Source organism: Arachis ipaensis, chromosome B1 (assembly GCF_059453495.1).
Source record: "Arachis ipaensis isolate K30076 ecotype BB chromosome B1, ASM5945349v1, whole genome shotgun sequence".
Lineage (NCBI taxonomy): Eukaryota > Viridiplantae > Streptophyta > Magnoliopsida > Fabales > Fabaceae > Arachis > Arachis ipaensis.
The window spans coordinates 2,490,153-2,513,723 of NC_142436.1; the positions used below are offsets into that span (position 1 = coordinate 2,490,153).

A 23,571-nucleotide genomic window follows, 5' to 3' on the forward strand; every position below is an offset into this window, starting at 1 on the left:
CATACAAGTCCTTTTTTATTGTCCACCTCAATTACTTAGACTGCGTTTGTATTTTGAGAAAAGGATAAGACAAGATACTGAGAACAAGATATAAATGACAGAGACACAAAATTTTATATTCTTGTATTCTGTTTGGTGATAAATTAAAATAACTTATGAAAATTCAATTTATGCTCATTTTTTTCCATTAAAAAAATTTGAGACGAAAAAAATATAATAATAAAAATATAATTATAAAAAATTAACAAGAATAATGAAAGAAAAAATGAAAAATAAGTTGTGTCCTTTGTTAGTGTCTCTATATTCTTCCTATCAGGATAGACACAAAATACACTAATTCAATGTCTTTGGATACAATGTTTTTATTCATATCTCATCTGTCAAACACGATTTTATATTTTTGTGTCTTTATCTCAACATTTATTCTTATAAACAGACGCAACCTTAAGGACAGCTTCAAATTAATTTTATTTTTTGGGAAATTCTTTTAATCACATTGTTCTTATCCAAGACCTGACTTTTCTAACAATAACAAAATGTGGTTGAATGGAAAATTTGAGAGCAGAGAATTTGTACATAAGAATATTATAGAGTAGATATTTCATAAATATCAACGTGAGAATGAAGAAGATGAAAAGTACTTTTGTCTAAAAATATTATTTGTACATTAAAATTAGTTACTAAAATTAAGTTACTAATGTATTTATATATAAATATATGTGTGATTTAATTTATTTTTAATGTATATTATATTTCAACATATATTTTATATTGGTGGTTAATTTTAGTGTACACGTATCATAGTTGATAAATAATATATAATTCCACTACATCTATACCTTTTATAATAAATAAGATTAAATATTTTTTCGTCCCTAACGTCTTGGATCAAAATTAAAATTGTCCCCAACCTTTTTTTAATTAATATCATCATCAACGTTAAATTTAGTATTAAAATCATCCTTTTGAACATAGTAATTTTTTAAATGACACAAATACCCCTTCTCTATTATTACTACCATTACCCCACCTCACTCATTACCCCCACCCTCCCACCTAAAATAGAAAAACAAAAAGACACGGAGTAAAAGAAGAGAGAAACAGAAAGGGAGAAGAAAGAAAAGAAAAGGAAGAAGAGGGAGGTGACGACGGGGAAGAATGCAGTCACGTCGTGTCGTGACTGTAGAGAAAGACAAAACGAGGAGATGAGAGAGAGAACGAGAGAAGAGAGAAATAGAGGGAGAAAAAAGGAAATGAAAGGAAGAAGGGGAGGTGACGGCGGGAAAGAGTGTGGTCGCGGCCGTTGCGTTGTGAAAGAGTGCGGCTGCCGCTATCGCGACATGAATGAGGTGGGAGCTGCTCTGTCGGTGTCAAGCACCATCACCGTCGTCGAGCTTCTCGTGATGAGGGGCTTTGCTCTTTCCCCTCTTTTGATCTGTTTTTATCCTCAGCCATAGTGCAATGGCGACGACAGTAGCTTTCCGCGCCGTCGCTTCTTCCTCCTCTTTCCCTCAATCGCGACGGCGACGGACAGCAGCAACACCGCCCCTCTTCTTTGAGTTTTCCTCCTCCTCCTTCTTCTCCTCTCTCTCTCATGTGTTCTTCTCTCTTGAATTTTTCGTCTTGAATTTGAATATGGTATTGTTGTTGTTGATGAATTTTTAAATCTGAATATATTATTGTTATTGATTCTGTGTTAGCTTTGTTTGATTTTTTTGAAATTTAAAAAAATAGTTGTTGTTGTTGAAAATTTGGGTGGAATCTGAATATATTGTTGCTGTTGATTCAGTGTTAGCTTTATTTAATTTTTGAAATTATAAAAAAATAGTTGTTGTTGTTGAAGATTTGGATGGATAGAGTGGAGCAGGGAGGAGGGCAAAGGGAAAAGAGAGAGATGATGATGAAGAGTATTTTAGTCCAAAAATTTAAAAAATAATAATTTTAAAATGTTTAATAACTTGAAGATAATATTAATAAAAAATGTTGAAGATAATTTTGATTTTGACCCAAAACGTTAAGGACGAAAAAAATACTTAATCCTAATAAATATTATTTTGATATTTCTTTTTTTTGTTTTGCTAACTAAAAAATAATTTAAATACACAATTAATTGATTTGCTAAGTAAAATAAAATAAAATAAGAAAGATGACTGAGTGAAGGGATTTGTTGATTTTATCTTATGATGCCTTTTGTAAACTTTGTTAGTTTAAACTTTAGAAATATTTAAATTTCATAAACGTGATGCTGTTGAATGTATATTTATTTTCTCTCTCTCTCTTTTCTAATTGGAACTCCTATGTATTATTGTACTTTTGTTGTAATTCTTTATTTTTTATAACATTTTGGTTCTAGCACAAAACTTTGTCTATGCTATTGTAGCTTGTTATTTGTCTTGCATTTAAAATTTAACAAGATTAATTGCTTGTCAAAACAAGATTTAAGACCAATTTCTTTAGTGATGTACAACTTGCCAAATTATTTTTGAGTTTGTTCTATATAAGTAATCATGGAGTTAATTTTTCTATATTCTATTATGTCAGGCTCCAAAAATTTCTTTAAGAAGCTCAATGGTCACAAATTTGTGGGGTGCCCAATGCCTTGTGTGTTCAGATAACAAGACTAGAGTATACTAAGAAAGCAAAGCACATGTGGTAGTGATACCAAACCTTAATAAGGACAAGTTTGTTGATTTTCTGAACGAATTTGTGAAGAAGCATACTCAATGGTTCAAAGATTGCTAGTTTTAACAATATTACATTACAGTAAAACTTATTGCTTTTGTCATTTAAACAAGTAAAAGTTTTAACAGGTTCCAATCTTGGGTCCAAGGTTTTAGTTGGTTTATAAAGGACATATCCTATACTTTATTGACATTTTTATTTGCACTTGATAGAAACTAGTTCTTGGAGAATTTTATATATAGCTTGTTATCAACATTAATTTAAAAAACTTAGTTGTCTTATGTTTTTTAGTTTTTATGTATTATTTGGGTTATGATAGATGTGCTCATTCTAAATGGGAACACGGTGCTTTTGCAGAATAATGTATGTTTTTTCAACTTTTTTTTTAGTTTTTGTAATTTCTATTGTATTGATTTTTATAATTTAAGGGCGATTAGCTTTTGTAATTTCTGTCCATTTTAAACTTTAGAATTTTTACTCGTGTTTTAACAGGCAGTAATTGGTTGATGAAATCATTAATAGTTTTTTTTAACAAGCTATTGTGGATGGCATGATTCAATTCTTTGGATATCTAAACTAACGTTGATATCGAATCCAAGATTAAGGAAGCTAGAAACGTGAATCAAGCTAAGCAAGTGCAACATCCTCGCATATATAATTGCCACTATAGCTGATTTCAGCTCAATTTTCAAGTTTTTTGTCAAACATAGAAAAAACTAAAAAAAGTCATATAGCTAATGCTATAATCAAAATTACACATTTGCTTTCAGAAAATACCAGCTTGTCTCTTATAACGCTGAAAAACCACTCATTAATCATTATACATTTATACTTATCATTTTAACGTTGTAAAGGTCGTGCCACACCGTCAAAAACTCAACTAGTTAGCTTAAAAAAAAAATCTCAAAATATAACTAAAGACATAATCATGCACAAGCGCACAGCAGTGCAATCACAACTACATTTAGGCTAAGCTTTTCACATGATATCCGACAATTTCGTGTGAGGTAGTTTGGTGTCTCTAGGGCTGCGTTTGTTTTTGTAAACAGGACAGGACATGACACTGAGACAGAGACATTGAGACAGAGACACTAAAAATTACTCTTTGTGTATTGTGTTTGGATACAATAGACAAGACACTGATGTAATGTCTAGTATTCTGTTTGGATACATATAAACAAGACTAAAATATAATGTAAAATTACTAAAATAGGCCCATCTAATTTTAATTTTCATAGCCACCTCTCACCGTCTCTGTCTCTGTGTTGCACTCCTTGGCTGCTACCCTAACTCTTCCTCTTCTCCAGGAACGGTGGAGGAGTGAATGTTGTTCCACCTGCACGACGTTGCCTGTTTTTTACGCCGCTTCTAACTCGTTTTCTGTTTCTCCCAACTCAATCTCTCTTCTTTCTCTTCTTGGCTGTTGTTCTGGACCTTCTCTTTGTAAGTTCTATCTTACTTGATTTTCATTAGTTTCCAAACCCTTGATTAAAAAAAAAAGAAAAAAAAGATAAGTAAATTGATGTTTTTCCCTTGACCTTGAACAAAACATGTCAGGGGAAAGTTTATTTGGGAAAGGAATAATTCCTGGGCCGCCGTTAACGACACCTTCTTCCTCACCAATGTAAATTTTTCACTATATTCATTTTGATTGTTGTTTTTGCTTCTTCAATTGTCGTTTTGTGTTTCTTGTTTCTTTCAGGATGCGTTCGAGAGGCACCGCGTGGTCTTCACTGTTGGGACTTCCATTGCCTCCGTTGCCACTGCTTGGATCGGTCTCTTCATTTCTCAGTGCTTTCCATTCATATCATCTGATTTGATTATTTGATTGGGTTCATTGATTGTAAGATTGGTTGATTTCTTGTTTCAGGGTATTCATTGCGCCATTTCCATGATGAAAAGGTTGAACAAAGGCTTGAATCAATTGAAAAAGCTGTGAGTCTTTCTGTATCTCTTTTTTTTTTCTTCTTAATTCTAATTGTAATTCTAATGGATATGTCTATTTCATATGTTTCTGTGTGGCAGATGAAACACAAGCATAATCTAGAACATTCCGAAATCAAAGACATTGTTGGTCCTGGAGGTCTCAGTGTTCCTACTTGTGCTGCCACTGCCGCAACCACCTTGTTCATTGGGATTGTTCCTTCTTTCTAGCACTTTTAATACCTATGATCATGATTTCTGTGGCAATTCTCCAATGTAGCTATTTAAGTCTTGTCAATTTGAATGCACAATAGTCCTTTTTGGTTTTTAATGATATAATTATTCATTGAAGAACAAATGCACAATGGTGCTGTAGGGTATTGTAAGGTTAATTTGTAAGTTGAACTATCATTGCTGTTAAGATTTCGAATGTATTGAAATTTAAAGGATTTGTAGTTTACAAACTTCCTATTTGAATTGCTATTGCTATTTCTTAGTCAAAACTGTGCTTGATACTGAAGATGCTACAGCTAGGAGTATTGCTTTGAATAAGCCAGCTTTTTAGAAAAAAAAAAAAAAATAGAATAGCAATACAGATATGACAAACCACAGTCGAAATTTTGTACCATTATTTAATATTTATTCATATTCCTCATCCTTCATGAGATAGTTGCTTAAGATACTTATTTTGTTGTTTTCATTATTACATTTATAATGCATTCTTTTTTTTCCTATGTTAAGCAATGCTGCAAATTAAAAAAAAGGTTTGTTTCGTCAAATTTTATGTTATGGACAACACAAATCATTTCTTCTTGGTTCAAATTTATTATGGAAGAAATAAACATACTCCTTATGATATAGGTATTTGGCAAGTGCGTCTCAATTTTTCCTTCAGGATAATTATTATTCATGGTTCCAACACACTTTAAAAAATATTTAGTGGTTATGCCAAATGATCAAAATCTAAAAAGTTTCAGTACAAATTTCTAAAAAATTGCACTAATAAAAACTCAATGCAATAACAAATCAATCTCTCTCTGCATCAACATTATACACTATAAACTCAATGCAAAAAGGATACAAAATCCTAAATTCTGCACTAACATAAAGTCAAATTCTGCATTAAAAAACTGCACTAATAAAAACTCAATGCAATAACAAATCAATCTCTCTCTGCATCAACATTATACACTATAAACTCAATGCAAAAAGGATACAAAATCCTAAATTCTGCACTAACATAAAGTCAAATTCTGCATTAAAAAACTGCACTAATAAAAACTCAATGCAATAACAAATCAATCTCTCTCTGCATCAACATTCTACACTATAAACTCAATGCAAAATTGAAACAAAATCCTGAATTCTGCACTAACATAAAGTCAAATTCTGCATTAAAAATCTGCACTAATAAAAACTCATTGCAAAATTCAAATTAGAACCACATAACTAATAAATGTATCACATGTCACATCCTAACACACAAATTAAACATAAAAATAATACTAATTTCAGTCATTTGTTTATTGAGAAGAGATTAACTCTAACTCTGACTATACAATATAGCTCTGGCAAATCCAGCTTTCTGAGTATGTCCTAGTGACCAAAAGGTTTTCTCCAGTTGAGGATTTGTGGAGAACTTAAGTGCAATCGAAATAATTTCATCATCTGTGAAGCCAAGCTCGCTAAGGCATGTCACCAACCTTTTTTTCTTCATGAGTGTTCATCATAGCCTGAGCAAATGCATCCAAACGTTTTCCATGTTGATCAAACACATATTTTAGGGTCTCAATTAGTTCCTTCATCATGTTAGTGTCCTTCATCGCCTTAGATGAATGTGGCTTCTTTCCTTGTTTCCTCTCAGAGGATGAAGCCACAGAGTTAGATTGTTGGGGAAGAGATTCACTGAAATCTTGAGTTGAGTTGAACATAAAAAATTCTTCGTCATCCATTTCTTCATCTCCATCTTTTTGGACTTCTTCTTCAGCGTCATTGCCACTTACAGCATCCACTCCACTTGCTCTTTCTTTGCAAAATATTTTCTCCAAACGAGGATACAGAGGAAAGGGCTTTCCTGGAGTATACAACCTTTGTCCTTGTTTCTAGGAAAAGGAATTACAAAAATATCATAAAAGGACAAAAATACATGTTGCAGAAAATATAAATAATTTAGTAAATTCAAACTAGTAAACCAACCTTCAAATATGCAGCTAGGATCTCTTTGTTATCCACAACCACACATTACTTCACATCATCCCATACAAAACCACTACCTCAATTATTAACTACATTTATCTTAAATCATTTCCATCTGGGATCTATGCAGTTATCTGGAATAGGAACAGCTTTTGCAAACAATAGACTTTGGACACGTATGACTGAGGATAACACCTTGTTGAAATACCTACTTATTGTTTCTCCTGGCCTATAAAATCTAACTTGAAGCGTGCGATTCTTTTTATGATGAGCTAGTATTATTAAAAACGTAATCACTTGTTCAGGTATACTTACACGACATTCATCTCTTAATCCACCTTGAACTTTTAGTAACTCACACAATCTTCCTAATGCATCTACGCTTATCCTTAATTCCCAAATACAATTTCTATCGCCTCCTTCTATTAAGCGGTTTAATACATTCCGTCTTAAGGGATTAGTATTAATTTCTCTATTCCTAATCAACAAATGTCCCCTTCTCCTTTTTCTCAAATATAAAAATGCAAACATCAAAACTAATATCGTTACTACTTCAAGCTCAGCCTGAATCATAAAATAAAAAAATAAATCGTCTAAATTGCTCAGAGCGATTCGATGGTTCCATTCTTCCCTAAATAACACATAAAAAATAACTTATATAATTAACACATTCTAAAAATTATCAGCAACAATAAACACAGCAGCCATAAGAGCAACAACAACAAAACTCACTAATTATATTATATATTAAAATTCAAAATAATTTTTTCATTCATTCACACTATCATTGTAAACATTTGAGATTTTATCAAAGAAAAGAATGTAGCTCTTATTTTTTATATAATTTTCAGATTGAAAAAACATAAAAAAAATAAAAAACGAAAAAAATGAAAATAAAGCAGAACGAAATTCTTTTGAATAGAAAAAAAAACAAAAATAAGAAGCAATAAGGAGAGATGCAAAGTAGTACCTGGTTATGTGACCGATAAAGAGAAGAACAGTCTTCCAAAAATTGGAACAGGAACAAGCGGTAATTGGCTATTAGAAATATTGTTATTAGATTAACTGCACAAAAAAATCAATAAAAAAGAGATAAGAAGATAACAAATCAGAAAAGAGAAGAAGATAAAAAAAACCAAGACAAGAATCGAAAACAAAAATGAAGATACAGAATCAGGAAAAAGAAGAAGAAGAAAGAGAGACAGAAACAGAGAACAAGAAGAAGATATTATTGTGAAAGAAGTGAAGGAAGAGGAAGAACAGAACAAAGTACAAAATCACGACAGAAAGAGCAAGAAGAAGATCAACAGTAGAAAGAGAGATCAAGAAGAAGAGAGAGTACCTGGAAACGACGGCAGAAAAGTTTAGGTTAGGTTTTTCACAAGAAGAAGATCAGCAGAAAGAGAGAGCAAGAAGAAGAGAGAGTATTGGAAACGACAGCAGAAAGCTTAGGTTAGGTTTTTCACAAGATAATACAAGGGGGTAATAGGGGAATAATGAAAAATTACTATGGGCAAAAAGGGAAAAATTTTTCATTAAAAATCCCGTGTCCACCTTCTTATTTCCGTGTCCACCAGTGTCCTTCATTTAGAAGTGGACACAAAAATGAAAAAAAAGTGTCTCAGAGACACTGTGTCCACTATCTATGTCTCTCTATCCAAACATGTTTTACATATGTATTGTCCACGTCTTTGTCCACCATAAACAAACACAGCCTAGGTTCACATATAGGTCCTGTATCCTTGGCAAGAGGGAGTATCGTCAACAATTGAGTCTTTTACTTTATGGTTCTAATTATCACTTACAATGGAGCAATCAACTACCTACAATGAAAATCACAAGCATGCATAGTAGACTTATTGGTAACAACAACAAAGCAATAAGCAATATAAATCACATCGCCCTGCAAAGAAACAAATCTCGGTCTAAAGAAAATAACCAAAACTAATTGGAGTAAAAAAAATGTAAGGTCATGAAAGAATTGCTCCTATACATATGTATGTAAACGGTAAATGTAATAAATATAAAAGTAATATCCAAAGTAGATACCTAGTAATGCTTAGTTAAAAAAAAAAAGTAGATTACACTGTGTAGAATACTCAATAAGTAGAGTCTAGAGTCTTGGAGTCAAGATCCCAAAAGTTACATGAAATTGAATAAAGGTTATTTGATCATGCAAGAGAGAATAAATGAATTCATAATAAAAAAATTACTTGAAAGTTGAAAAGATACATCTTACCGATTTCTTACCTTTATACAATGCAACAACAAAAATAATAATTATCCTATACCCCACCCAGTGAGAGTATGCTACATGAATAAAATAGTGACATTACACCCTATCATAAAACTATGTCTAAATTTTGCGATAAATTGCTTGACATTTTTTTCAACTTTGAATAAAATTTAATCCCCAACAACCATATTAGAAAGGAAGAGACTCGTCTCAAACTATGAATCATCACGTTCAAATATTCAATGCATTTTTTTATCTCATTATCCACAATTAAAATATGACTACACTAAAAAAACATGACTTTGCTGATTTTACAAACCAAATTTCTTAACAATTAAAATTGTACTAAATAAAGGGTTAAGTACTGAAATCATCCCTAAGGTCTGGAGTGAAAATCAAAATCATTCCCGACCTTTTTTTGTTATTAAAATCATCCTCAACGTTACAAAACGTTATAAAATCATCATTTTTACCAATTTTTTTTATTACCAAATTACCCTTCATTAAAAAATTATAAAATAAAATTAAAAAAAATAAAAGAAAGACTGAGGGAGAAAGAGAATCAGGGGAATGGGGAAGGGGAAAGGGGGGGGGGGGGCGAGAAAGAGAAGGGGGTGGGGGAGAAAGAGAATCCGGGGGAGAGGGAAGGGAGGGCCTCAAGCTCCGCCGCTGTTCGCGAGTTGTCGTTGGTCGGTGGCATCAGATCCGCGAATTTGTTTTCTTCTTCTGTGACGGGAGGGGGCATGGGAGAGGGGAGAAGGGAGAAGGGAAAAGGAAGAGGGGAAGGTGAAGGGGAAGGGGAAGGGGGGAGGGGGGATGGCGCTGGCGAAGGGGAAAAGGGGAAAAGACGCAGGGTGGGAAAGGACGCGAGGGAGGGTGGGGGAAGGGGTGTGGGGGAGGAGGAGTGGGAAGGGGAAAGGGGGGAGGGGATCGCCGCCGTTGGAGGAGCCGCGTCCTGTCGCAGCCATCGCGCCAGTCACCGCCGCGTTACTCAGGATCGTCGCCTTGCCACAGCCACCGTCCATCGCGCCGCACCACGCCACATTGCCATCAGGAACAGAGTGTGCACAGGGGAGGGAGACCGCCGCGCCTTCGTCGCCGTTCCTCGCTGCCTCCGCCTCCGCCATCTGCATCTGCTTTCTTGCTTTCTTATTTTTTTGCTTTCTGTTTCTGTTTTTTGGTTTGGTGTTGTTTTGTGTTGTTGCTGTTGTTTGGGGTTCTTGGTGTTTTGGTGTTGGTGTTGGTTGGTGGTGTTTGTGGTGTTTGTGGTGGTGGTGGTGGTGGTGGTGGTGTTGATGGTATTATGTTGTTGCTGTTGCTTTATGTTCTTGGTGTTGTGTTGGTTGGTGTTGGTGGTGGTGTTTGTGGCGGTGGTGACAGTGGTGGCAGTGGAGGTGCTGGGGTGAGAAAGGTGAAGAGAAGAATGATGATGATGAGGTATTTTGGTCCAAGAATTCGGGGAAGGACGATTTTAAAACATTTTGTAACGTTGAGGATGATTTTAATAACAAAAAAGGTCGGAGACGAATTTGATTTTCACCCCTTACTTTAGGGACGATTTCAGTACTTAACCCATTAAATAAATTTTAACAAAGATAAAACTCCATAAGCATTATCTATTAATGAGAAATTGTTCTATTTTAAAGACAAATACAATTTTTTTTTCTACGAATTTCTTAACTCGATAAGCCAATAACTAATGTACTACATATTAATGCTCTATTTATTAAAGATCTATCGCTAACTAATGAATTGTTAGATATACAAAATGAATTTTGAACATCAAATATTTATTTAAATAGATAAATATGACTATTCAAATAATCTAAATTAATTAAGATAAATATTAATTATTTTTAATATTTTTTAATTATAAAATATTTATAATAATAACTATTATATATATTTTTTATTTAATTTTTTAATAAAATAATTTATATAATTTTATATATTATCCCATATAAAATATGAAAATATACACTAATAATAACTAATAACTAATATGTGATCATTAATTTAAGATACAATTTAAATTAATTAAAAATTAAAAAACTAAATTGAGTTAGAAATCAAATTTCAAGCCATCAGTATTAACTCAACTAATATGTGGTCGTTAATTTAAGACGGAGAGAGTATTTGACGTTGATCCTACGCTATCAATATGGAGCACGCGAATCCGGAAAACCGAACATTCTAGAAAACCTAGCCTTCTATAATTTCCCCCAATTTCCATTTCTTCTCTTTCTCTCTCTCTTGATTTCCCAATCAACGCAACAAACCAAACCCTTACCAAAATTTTCAACCCTTTCTTTAGCTTTTCCCTTTCAGGTTTTTCTCTTCTTCTTCGCTTCTATCATATTCGTGCCTCTTCAGTTATTCGTTTACAATTTCAACTTATTCTATTTAGGGTTTTTTGTCGCAGTTTTTTAAGCATGGCATCGAAACGCATCTTGAAGGAGCTCAAAGATTTGCAGAAGGACCCTCCTACGTCATGCAGCGCTGGTAACCCACCTTGATCCCCTTTCAATTTGATATCTTAGCATATTAAGGAAATTGTTTAATTTTTAGGACCGTAAAAGTTAATTGATTTTTGGTTATTCAACCCCTCTCGTTTAATGTTTTCATAGCTGAAGGGATCTAATTTTTGGGGGTTAATTATTGCCATGTTGATTCTATTGTTTTTATTATCTAGGTATGTTAAGATTCAGCCCTTGTTGCCTGTTATGTTCTAGTTAAGAAGGAAGAAAGAAGGATTATAGAGCAAAATTCAAAATCAAACCCAATGTTTTTATTGTGTTTATTTTATTATTTTATTTGTTGGGTTTTTTTTTGGGGGGGAAGGGGGGGGGGTTGGATATGGAGCTGACTACTATGTGAGGCTTGAGGCTTCATGATTTTTCCCATCTGTTGTTTCTGAGCTAGCTGTTCATGAAGTTTGGTAAAAAATGTTAGTTTCTGTTCTCTATTAGGTCCTGTGGCTGAGGACATGTTTCACTGGCAAGCAACAATCATGGGACCAGCTGATAGCCCATATACTGGCGGTGTTTTCCTTGTTTCGATTCATTTTCCTCCGGACTATCCATTCAAGCCACCAAAGGTAATCTATCATGTACTTTGTTGCCTGCATTCGTAGCTTTTAGGTTGGTGCTTCTCATGATGACATGTTGCTTCTTTGGTGGTTGCTCATATTTCTTGCCGCAAGTTTGCAAACCAGTTTTGGCCTGCTTGAACTTGCACTTACACTTGCATCTATGTTTATCATTTTACATTTGCATTACATAAAATGCGTTTGTGTAAGGAGATTCTGGACAAAGCTCAAGTGGAATTATGGCTTGCTCGTCAGCCTACCACCCTCCTGAAATCTCCTATTGTAGCACAGGTTCAATGGAGAGATTCTTTGGTCATTTGTTATTGAATCAATTGGCTTTATTAAAAATTTTCCAAAGTGTTTACTACTTGTTATGCTTGCTTTTATTATCATTATATGTTATGATTTTGTTGGATTTTGTTATGCTTGTTTACTACTTTGTAGACATGGTACATGACAGAGCTCAATGGCGTCGTTTGATTTATGTAGCCGACCCCACCTAGTGAGACAAGGCTTTGTTGTTGTTGTTGTTGTTATGATTTTGTTGGATTTTTCATAAATGGTTTGCATAAGGCACCTAGTGTCATGTGTGACTTGACTTGCTGAGGCAGCTTAAGGGTGATAACCTTTTTGATAACTCTGATCTGTTTCTGACTTCACTTGTAAACGTTGCTCAGTAATTCACTTTCCATGGTTTGGTGCTTCCTAGCCATATATCTGTTAACGGGGGAGATTGATTAGTATTGGAATGTGGAGTTTGGAAAGAATATTGCATCAGCTGTGTAGTTTATGTGTTACGTAACATAACTACAGGTCTTATCTTTTGTGTTCTTGTTTTACTACCCCAGCCACCCTTTTCACTTGTTTGCACATGCACAAAAAACAGTGAGTAAAGATGACAACAGTATTAAAACGAGGTGTTGCAGCTAGCAAAATTAGATGCTACATTGTAATTTGTGCTAGTTGTCCATATGGTCATCTCTTATGTTCTATGAGATATCATATATCCTTTACTTTTATAACCGTCTCATTGTTCTCTTTTATTCTTGTGCAATCTTATTTCCTCTATTACCGAAGAATTGCCTAGTTTAATTTTCTCTAATATATGGATGTTATCTTTAAATTATATCAGGTTGCATTTAGGACCAAGGTATTCCACCCAAATATCAACAGTAATGGAAGTATATGCCTTGACATTCTTAAAGAGCAATGGAGCCCTGCACTAACAATTTCGAAGGTTTGATTTTCCTACTTACTCATCTAGTTGATCATCAATTGAATTTCATATTTTCCTGTGTGTGGTCTTTAGACATGTTTTGTCATTTCATCTTATCTTTGGTTTGATCTCCTTAATACACATCTAGATGTTAGTACCTGTCATACTTGGAGACAATTTTCATTAAGTAATACTGGACTACTAAATGTTATGTCAAATTTAAAAATGCAAGTCTTATGTACCTGTTTAAAGCTTCTGGTCGATATTAACTTCAAGTCTCAGTTTTCTGATTTTCTATCAATTGAAGCTTTGCTTGTTGCTAAGCTGCACTTAAAAATAGACATCCATTAATCCTAACTTGAATTATAGTTTTAGTTCCAACTTGATAATTCACTATGTGGTCTGCAGATACTTAATAAGAAGTGGATCTGTTCTTTTTTAAATTTTCTAAATGGAATCCTATGTGAATGAAAACACCTAATTTATGCTGATCCTGTTTTGAATGTTGGAAAACATAAAGTTTTTAGTCTTGTTCTATTTCAGGTTCTTTTGTCAATTTGCTCATTGTTGACGGATCCCAACCCTGATGATCCTCTTGTCCCTGAAATTGCGCACATGTACAAGACTGACAGGGCTAAGTATGAAGCTACCGCACGCAGCTGGACACAGAAGTATGCTATGGGATGATTATAAATACTTTTGGTTTGCTGTTTAAATTGAGCTGCGTAATCACGACTACGACTTATGTCAAACAAAATGATATTTTGAATGAATGTTCTATCTTTTCTTATCAGGGGAACTAAGCCATGGTAAGGGAATTGGTTTTTATCATTTGTGAATATTTCTTTGTGAGACAATGGTGATGGAAGTTGTAATGTATTGGCATGCAGATTTCCTTTTTTTTTTTTAAATTGACCTTCTATTCTAAACCTGTGATGAAGTAATATATAGTTGTGAAAACTACTTATATAAGTGGAGTATTTTGAGCTATTAGATTTTGTATCAATGGTTAAGATTAAATTATAATGTCATGTAGTTTTAAGTGGTCAAGTATATATATTTTTTTCATCACCATGCATATTTGGTTCAACAATTACTCCTTTCACTCCTCACTAGTTGCATTCCAAGGGAAAAAAAGGACTTACTGGTTCACAAATAATTAGATTTGGTATAATAACCTGCCCTTACTGGGATGAGAAACAATTAGATTTGGCCTTAATTGGATCACAAATGGTAGATCACAAAGTAAAATTAAATTTTATATAATTATTTAACGATGGTTGGCTTAATTGGTTCAATTAGTGATTTACCGTTTGAATCAGTAATTTGATGATCTAATAGTTTGACCAGTTTGATTATTGATTTGGTTTTGATAATTATGTGTTTGGCTGATTCGTTTATCAGTAAAGACACTTTTATTCTTTATCCTTACTAATTTTTCCTTTCTTTCATTCTTCTTTTCTCAACATAGAGAGAGTAAGCATAACATTCAAAAGACAAAAAAGAGAAAACACTAACACTTGAAGAAATAGCCATTATTACATAAAATCACTCATTGGAAAATAATTGTTCAGGTGTGTTTAAAACCTGTGATTTTAATTCGTTCAAGAGTTAAAATTATTTTCTAAGCTAAAGAATGTAGATTTCAATTCTAATGAAAATTTATCTTTTGTTTTAGTCTAAAATCAAAGGCAGACAAAAAATGACCAGATTTCTAATTCCGTTCTCATGTATACTAAGATCATCTAACTAATTATCTTCATTCTTCTCCATTCAACACAAAACACAATGTGCCTCACCTCTGCTAGACTGCTACCACCTACCATTGCCGCCACCATTCTTGTAATTATCATCATCATCGTCATTTGCAGTACCATAGCCATGATCACCAATACAGTTGTTTATTTTTTGTGATGCTTATTTGACAAGGATGATGAGATCTTAAGAGAGAGAATGAGAAGAAAGTAAAGATCATGGTGAAGAGAGATAAACTGATTTATGAATTATGACCAATCTTAATAACGATCACCTTATCATCTTAATTTGACAGCTGTGTATTTTATATTGCGAGTTATAAGTAAAAATGACTGAAAGACCATATTGTCTCACAAAGAATAAGATGACCAAATTATTTTATTTTGAGTAATTATCCAAATCAGACGAAAGATTTTAAAAGTCGACATTTTAGTTTTCAAGAAAAATTAATACATAGATCAATCTTCAAGGTAGACAAATTAGTTCTCAATTTATTTTCCGGCAGAATAATTACTCAAATTAATCTTCAAAGATTTTAAAACGGACATTTTTGTTCCTAAAGAAATTAATATATAGATTAATCCCCAACGTTTTTATCTGTCAAACATAACAGCTTCCTGTCCATTTTACTTTTACTATATATCGATTTTTATTATTATTAATTTAACTTTATGCATGTGTTAACTTTGTGCATGTGGCTAATGACACTAGCATATTAATACACTCCTTTTGTTAGACACAAGTAAGATTAATAATGATGTTTTGAAATTCAAATTAAAACATTTTCTTTTAATACAAATATATTTTTTAAAATAGGACATCTTTTGAATATATTAAATACAAAAATATCAAATGATTTTAACTTTGAATTTTTATAGAGTAATCTTTAATAATTTTATTGATTATTATTATTATTATTATTATTATTATTATTATTATTATTATTATTGAGTGACTATATGTATATATGTATATATACTTTTTATATTATAAATATATACATAAAAATTTAATGAATAAATTTATTATTATTTTTGTCCAAAAATATAAAAATTATGATATAATATTATTGTGCAATTAATAATAATAATAATTTTATTTTTTTTATAGAGGACTGTTATGTCTGACGGAGAAAAATGTTAGGAATTGATCTGTGTATTAATTTTTTTTTGGGATTAAAATGTTCGTTTTAAAATTCTTGAAAATTGATCTGGTAATTACTCTGCCAAAAAATGAACTGAAAATTATAAAATTTTAGAGATTAATTTGTGTATTAATTTTTTTTAAGATTAAAATATTTGTTTTTAAAATTTTTGGGACTAATTTAGATAATTATTCTATTTTTTTTCTTTTGTCAAAAATTGTAACGTCTTTCATGAAAATAGTCAATTATGAATGGGGTTTTGTTAAAAAAAAAAATTAGTTAATATATGTCTTTAAAACGTATATTAAAATTATTATTAATAAAATTTTAAAATTTTTTAATAAATACATTAAAATTTTAAATTTTATATTCTTAATAAAAATTTTCTAAGTATATAACTTTAAGACACGTTAGAGTTAATAATTTAGATCTCTAAATTAGTAAATTTTAAATTTTTATTTTAGAAAGTAAAATATAATTTTTTATTCTTTTATTTTTTTTGTCTTATTTATAAAATAAATAATAAAAAATTATATTTTATTATCTAAAGTAAAATTAAGATTTAGAGGATCGAAATCTTAAGTTAATTAAACCCAAATAAAATTGGCGTGTTCCGTGTTTGGTATTTGACGTTGATCTTACGCTGTCATGGAACACGCGAATCCGAATTACCGAACGTTCTAGAAAACCTACCCTTCTCTATCATTTTCCTCATTACAAATTTCTCTTTTCCTCTCGTTTTTCCGGTAATCAGCTATAAACCAAACCCTTCTCGATATTTTCAACCCTTTCAGGTTTTTTTCCTTCATCTTCTTTCATTTTCTCGTTTGCAATTTTAATTAATTAATTAATTAACTAATTTTGTTTACTGTAGTTTTGTAGGCATGGCATCGAAACGCATCTTGAAGGAGCTCAAAGATTTGCAGAAGGACCCTCCTACGTCATGCAGCGCCGGTAATCCACCTTGTGATCCCTTTTCAATTTCATACCTTAGCTATATTAAAGAAATTGAACGCTTAAAATTTTTTTACTTTTAGGACCCCTAATAGTTAATTGATTCTTGGTTATTCAACCCCTTTCGTTATGTTTTCATAGCCGAAGTGATCTAATTTTTAGAGGGGTATTGTTTTCTGTATCTAGGTATTGTGGTTAAGAGGGAAGAATTCTATAGCAAAAATACAAATAAAAGTCAATTTTTTATGATATAGTGATTGGAGTTGACTACTATGTGAGGCTTCAAGGGTTTTTCCCAATTTTCACCATTGAAGTCTGTATTCATCTCTTGGATTTTAGTTATCTGTTTTATGAAGTTTGCTAGCTCTGTGCTGTATTAGGTCCTGTGGCTGAGGACATGTTTCACTGGCAAGCAACAATCATGGGACCAGCTGATAGCCCGTATACGGGTGGTGTATTCCTTGTTTCGATTCATTTTCCTCCGGACTATCCATTCAAGCCGCCGAAGGTAATCTATCATGTATTTTGTTCCTTGCATTGGTAATTTTTAGTCGGTCCTACTTACGACGAATTAATGTTGCTTCCTTGGTGGTTGTTCCAAGGTTATTAATAATGGATAGCAGTCAAAATTCCCACTACACAATAGTGCTATTGCGCCAAATAGCGAATATTTGACAACCTTTAGGGGAGATCAAGGTATCAATAGTGGATCATGGCTTGTTGCTCGTTGCATTTTGCTAAATTTCCACTATGCAATAGTGCTATGGCCCCGATATACCAGATATTTGACAACCTTGGGTTGTTCGTATTGCTTGTAGCCAAGTTTGCAACTAATCTTTTGTTCAGCTTGGCCTGCTTGAACTGCTTGACCTTGCACTTGTATTTATGTTTATCATTTTACATTTGTATTACACAAGATGTATTTGTGTAAGAGGAATAGAGGATTGCAAAGAGTTCAAGTCAGGTGACGTCTTGGCAGTTAGCCTCCGCCACAGGTTCAATCGAGATTTTTGGTCATTTGGTACGGAATCGAATGGCTGGATTAAAATGTAGCCAAAGTGTTTGCTACTCATTCTGCTTGTCTTATTATCATTGTATGCTATGATTTTGTTGGATTCTTCATAAAAGGTTTGCATATGGCACCTATTGCCATGTGACTTTCAAGGCTGGAAACATGCCTTGCTTGCTGAGGTGGCTTAAGCGCGAGTACCTTTTGATAACACTGTTTTCTGATTTGTAACTGTCTTTCAGTGATTTGCTTCCTCTGGTTTGATGCTTCCTAGCCATCTGTCTGTTAACAGGAAAGATTGAATAGCATCGGACTGTGGAGTTTGAAAAGAATATTTTGTCCGTTGTGTAGCTTATGTAATAGTGTAGCATAACTACAGCTCTTTTTGTTTATGAGTTCTTGTTTCACCATCCCAGCCGCCCATTTCACTTGTGTGCATATGCACAAAAAACCAATGAGTAAGGATTACAACAGTATTAGAAAGAAAGATGTGTTGCAGACTTGCAACTAGATGCTTAGATGTAACTGTTGATAGGTTTCGATATGGTCATGTATTATGTTCTATGAATATCAGTCATATATCCTTTACTTTTGTATCCATCCTATTGTGGTCTTTTATTCTTGTGCAATCTTTATGTGCTCAATTACTGGAGAATTTCCTAGTTTAATTTTCTCTAATATATGGATGTTATGTGGCTTTTTAAATTTTATCAGGTTGCATTTAGGACCAAGGTATTCCACCCAAATATCAATAGTAATGGAAGTATATGCCTTGACATTCTTAAAGAGCAATGGAGCCCTGCACTAACGATTTCCAAGGTTTGATTTTCTTGCTTACTTATCTAGCTGATTGCCGCCAGATGGAATTTCGTATTTTCCGGTGTGTGGTCTTTAGATATATTTTGGCATTTCATCTTGGAGACAGTTCTCATTAGGTAATGCTGGACTAATAAATGTTATCTGGAAATATAAGATTGCATGTCTTGTGTACTTCTCTATGAGTATCTGGTCAATGTTGACCTTTTGAGTGTCATATATAGTTCTAATGCAAACTTGATAATTCACTATGTGCTCAGCCCGAAACATAAATTGTTGAAAATAACAACTGGAACTGACGAACTGTTTTACATTTTTTGAATGGAGCTCTATGTGATGTAGACGCCTCACCAATGCTGTTCCTGTTTTGAATGTTGGGAAACATAAGTTCTTGTCTTGTGCTATTTCAGGTTCTTTTGTCAATTTGCTCCTTGTTGACGGATCCCAACCCCGATGATCCTCTTGTGCCTGAAATTGCGCACATGTACAAGACTGACAGGGCTAAGTATGAAGCCACCGCACGCAGCTGGACACAGAAGTATGCCATGGGATGATTATAAATACTCTTGCTTTGCTGTTTAATGTAGCTGCGTAATCACGAATTATGTCAAAACAAAATGATATTTTGAATGAATGTTCTATCTTCTCTTATCAGTGGAACTAAGCCATGGTAAGGGAATTGGTTGGTTATCATTTGTGAATATTTCTTTGTAAGACGATGGTGATGGAAGTTGTAATGTATTCGTTTGCAGACATCCTTTTCTGTTGACCTTTCCCAAACCTGTGATAAAGTAATATAGCTGTTAAAATTTTAAACTAGTTTTATGAGTAAGTGGAGTAATGATTTTGTATCAATGGTTAAGATTAAGATATAATGTCATGTAGTTTTATCATGTGATCAAATGACGACTTTAAAAATTACCATGCAAGTTTTGCTTCAACAATTCAGGTTACCCCTCCTACTCTTCTCACTTAGATGCGTTCCTCGGAAAAGAAAAACTTACTGGGATCACAAAGATTTGGCTTAATAAGCTGCAACTGTATTATTTGGTAAGAATTATTTTGAGGATGTTTAAACCTTGTAAAAAATGCTTGAAAATATTGTGTCTATAATGTTCAAACCATGATTTAAAAGTTTATTATGCCACCATGATGCCTCATGTATCCTTTGATTTTCTTTATTATTATTATGAGAGATCTTTTAACATCATAGATAGACAGCATGATAATGTTTGTGAATTTATGGTAGTGTGAAAGTTCTCGTGACACTGTTTTTGGGCCCAGGCTGCATTCAAGTTCTCTATAAAATCTCCATCATTTTATTTATGCTAAATATATCCACTATGTGCCATTGAGTACTATTTGAAATGAGACAGTGCAACCTCAATTTGATCATAGTGGTGATGAAATGAAATTCAGAAGTTGTCCTTTGAGAAAGTGAAATCTCACCATCTTGGTTCAACTCATGTTTTATGCATGCCTCTCATTAAAACATATGTCAAAAAAAAATGCCAGAGCCTAAGTTACTTGGAAAATGGAAGCATAATGACAAGTCAATTATGTTAGGCAACTTTCAACAATAAGAACTTTCATATGATTTCTTGGAAAATCCTTTTCTTTTTTCATTTAAATTTTTGCTACAAATTGACAAAGTTTTCCTTTTCCCCCGTTTTCTCTCACTTTTTTTCTATTGACTTCTGAATTTGTTAGGTTTTATAACATCACCAGAGTTGTATTATTTATATGTATCTGTCTTTGTTTGAATAACTTTCTTTTATCATTGAATGAGATATAAAATCTTTTTCAATGGTAGAAGAAAGTTAAATCAAGTAAATGTATACGACTAAAGTGAGTATCCTAAACATATTTATGTCAAAAAGATTGTTATGATTGCCATTGATAAGTTTTGATACAGAGTTTCTATAATCTACTTAGACACTTAGTCATGGGGTATTATATAGCACATTTTGCCAAAGTTATCACTACAGAGATATTCCGAGGGAAATATTATCACATGTTTAATTATCTTTTTTTTTTTTCACTTTTTTACCACTAGAGACTAGTATATAAGGTTTAATATATGGAAAAAATTTCAAGTGTCCCGGAGAATACCGGTGTTCTAGTTATTTTAACCATTGATTTCAATTAATATATATTTTTTATAATTCAGATCAACGGTTAAAACAATTGGAATACCGGTGTTTCCGATACACTTGAAACTCTTCCTAATATATGTAGTTGCCATTACATAAATAGAGCGTAAACTTTTCAAAAAAAAAATATATTTTAAATACACGTTTAATTACATTTCACATTTATCATGTGAAATTGTGAATAATTATCCAAAATCACATATAATTAGACGATTGTATAAAACGTTTTTACATTGTCATTATCTCAAAATTAATCTCTAAAATAATATTTGCAAGACTTGAATTAAAAATATTTTGTTCGGTTGGGAAAAAAGGATTTTATTTTTTGTTTTTCACAGTATCTCCTAACTTGGCATGACAAGCACTAATTTGTCGCGGATCGGAGTTTTATTTAAGAGTTTGTTGCTGGTTAATGGATTGCTTAATGCACTAGGCGGGATTTGAACCTTCAACACTAGTTTAAACGGATTAGTAAACTGAATTTGGATCCTCTAAATTTTAAATTTGTACTTTAGAGGGTAAAGTGTGATATTCTACCCTTGAATGGTTTCTCTCTCATATTTATTTTTGGTCCTACCTATAAAATAAATGGTAAGAGATCACACTTTACTCTCTAAAATAAAATTCAAACTTTAAAAAATCAAAATCTAAATAAACTAACCACTAGACAAATTTAATTTAATTTTTTAAAAAATAAAAATAAAATAAAATAAAGAAGGTAAATTACATGAAGCAACTAAATGCCCTTATGGGGGCAAGTGATGAAATGGAAGGAAAAATCTTGATAGCACATTTGAGGAATTGAGTTGACCTTTAGAATTTATGAGAATTTAATATGATGTTGTAGCCTCAAAGATGCTGGCTGGAAAGCACTAGCACTGCCACCCTGAAAAGACACGTTTGAGGTCAGTGTGGCCTATAACTAACCAGAATTTATAAAAAAAAATATATTTTTTTTTATAATATAAATTTTTTTTTATTTTTTGTTAATTACTTTATACAAAATTAAAAAAAATATATGAAATATAATTCATAATATCATTTGGTATTAAGATAACAATTCTTACAATACATGCCATTGGTTAACGACATTAATTCTGTGTAACCGCAAAGAAAAATAATAATAGTGGCTGAGGAAAAAAGTTATCAAAAAGAAAAAAAAAAGAAATGAAAAGAAATTTGAAGATGATATACCTGATAAAATAACACATGATATGTTTGGCTAAGGAATTTGTGGTAGAAATTTCGTTCTTTTTTAAGTAGTGTTGGTAGGGAGATACTCGTTACAAGGTTTTTAATATTTAAATGAAATTGTCTCCAATAAATAACTTTTTTATTATTATTATTTTTGTGATAGAATATATTATTCGAATATTATTAGTGTCACAATTTATAAGACATAAAAGCAGATTAAGTATAATATTACTTGGAGAAACTGCAATGGAATGCCAATATATAACCTTGTAAGGAAAGTTAATTACAAAAGATTAATTAAAATGATTAAAGAAACTTAATCTAGTTTGGCCTAAAAAAATAAAAATAAAAAATGAAAAATAGTGAGACTAATAACTTGATTCACAAGCAATGTGTACGGAATGAAAGTGGTCACCCTTATGAAATGTGTTAACTCCCTATAACATAGAAAATAGCAGACACGTGCTTGACTTGCTAGCATGCTTATTTGCCTTTGCTTCTTCCCCAAGCCATAACCTAACTAAATCTTTTTCACCAATTTGCCTATAATAATTTTTTTTTTTTTTGTATAATCATGCACAACATTGTAAAATATTTTACATAATCATACAATCACATTTGTTTTTTTAGATGACTATTCATGTAGTTAATATAAATAATTATTTTTAGAGAAAAACACAAAATAGCTCCTGACAATTATCTCGAAAGATAACGAGGCTCTTGACAAAAAAAATCCAACTCAGTCCCTAACAATTAGCTCAAAAGGATAATGAGGGTCGTGTGCAAAAAAAAATATTTCAATATTTTTTTTTACACAGGACTAATCAGTCCCAAAAAAAAAGATTAGGGGTCGGATTGAATTTTTTTTTTTTTGGGACCTTGTCCTTTCGAGATAATTGTCAAGGTCGGATTTGATATTTTTTTATTGTTATTATATTACATAATTGAATGCACATGTAAATTACTTTACACTAACAGTGCATGAAAATTAAATTCTCTATTAACACATAAAATATAATATTAAATATACATTAACTACTTTAATGATTGATTTTTAGCATACATAATATTTTTGTTTTTCTTTTTTAATGCTTTTTAGGACGTGTTAACCTTTTCTTTTATTTTTTTGGAATTAGTTCAACCTTGGACATTGATCTTTGGCACTTTCCGAAAATGATGGTCACATAGTAATAAATAACGCTTAT

The 23,571-nt window shown here is 32.2% G+C and overlaps 3 protein-coding genes across 4 annotated transcripts; all 3 read left to right on the forward strand.

The window, feature by feature from the left end:
* Window positions 1-1,253: 1,253 nt before the first annotated feature.
* LOC107644109 (uncharacterized) lies at window positions 1,254-4,836 on the forward strand. Its single transcript, XM_088502345.1, has 6 exons — window positions 1,254-1,400; window positions 3,990-4,069; window positions 4,231-4,306; window positions 4,385-4,457; window positions 4,553-4,617; window positions 4,708-4,836. Exons 1-6 carry the CDS (start codon window positions 1,254-1,256, stop codon window positions 4,834-4,836), a joined length of 570 nt encoding a protein of 189 aa, XP_088358471.1.
* Window positions 4,837-11,143: 6,307 nt separating this feature from the next.
* Window positions 11,144-14,334, forward strand: LOC107635777 (ubiquitin-conjugating enzyme E2-17 kDa). Of its 2 annotated transcripts, none has more exons than XM_016339375.3 (5): window positions 11,144-11,365; window positions 11,460-11,539; window positions 12,007-12,134; window positions 13,258-13,362; window positions 13,885-14,334. In XM_016339375.3, exons 2-5 carry the CDS (start codon window positions 11,470-11,472, stop codon window positions 14,026-14,028), a joined length of 447 nt encoding a protein of 148 aa, XP_016194861.1. In that variant the 5' UTR covers window positions 11,144-11,365; window positions 11,460-11,469; the 3' UTR covers window positions 14,029-14,334. The 2 variants fall into 2 exon arrangements, with proteins under 2 accessions (XP_016194861.1, XP_020971259.1); XM_021115600.2 differs by having other exon boundaries at window positions 11,228-11,365; window positions 11,445-11,539.
* A 2,509-nt stretch (window positions 14,335-16,843) lies between these two features.
* On the forward strand, window positions 16,844-19,774 carry LOC107635868 (ubiquitin-conjugating enzyme E2-17 kDa). Its single transcript, XM_016339503.3, has 5 exons — window positions 16,844-17,034; window positions 17,115-17,194; window positions 17,575-17,702; window positions 18,918-19,022; window positions 19,430-19,774. Exons 2-5 carry the CDS (start codon window positions 17,125-17,127, stop codon window positions 19,571-19,573), a joined length of 447 nt encoding a protein of 148 aa, XP_016194989.1. The 5' UTR covers window positions 16,844-17,034; window positions 17,115-17,124; the 3' UTR covers window positions 19,574-19,774.
* The last annotated feature ends 3,797 nt before the right edge of the window (window positions 19,775-23,571 follow it).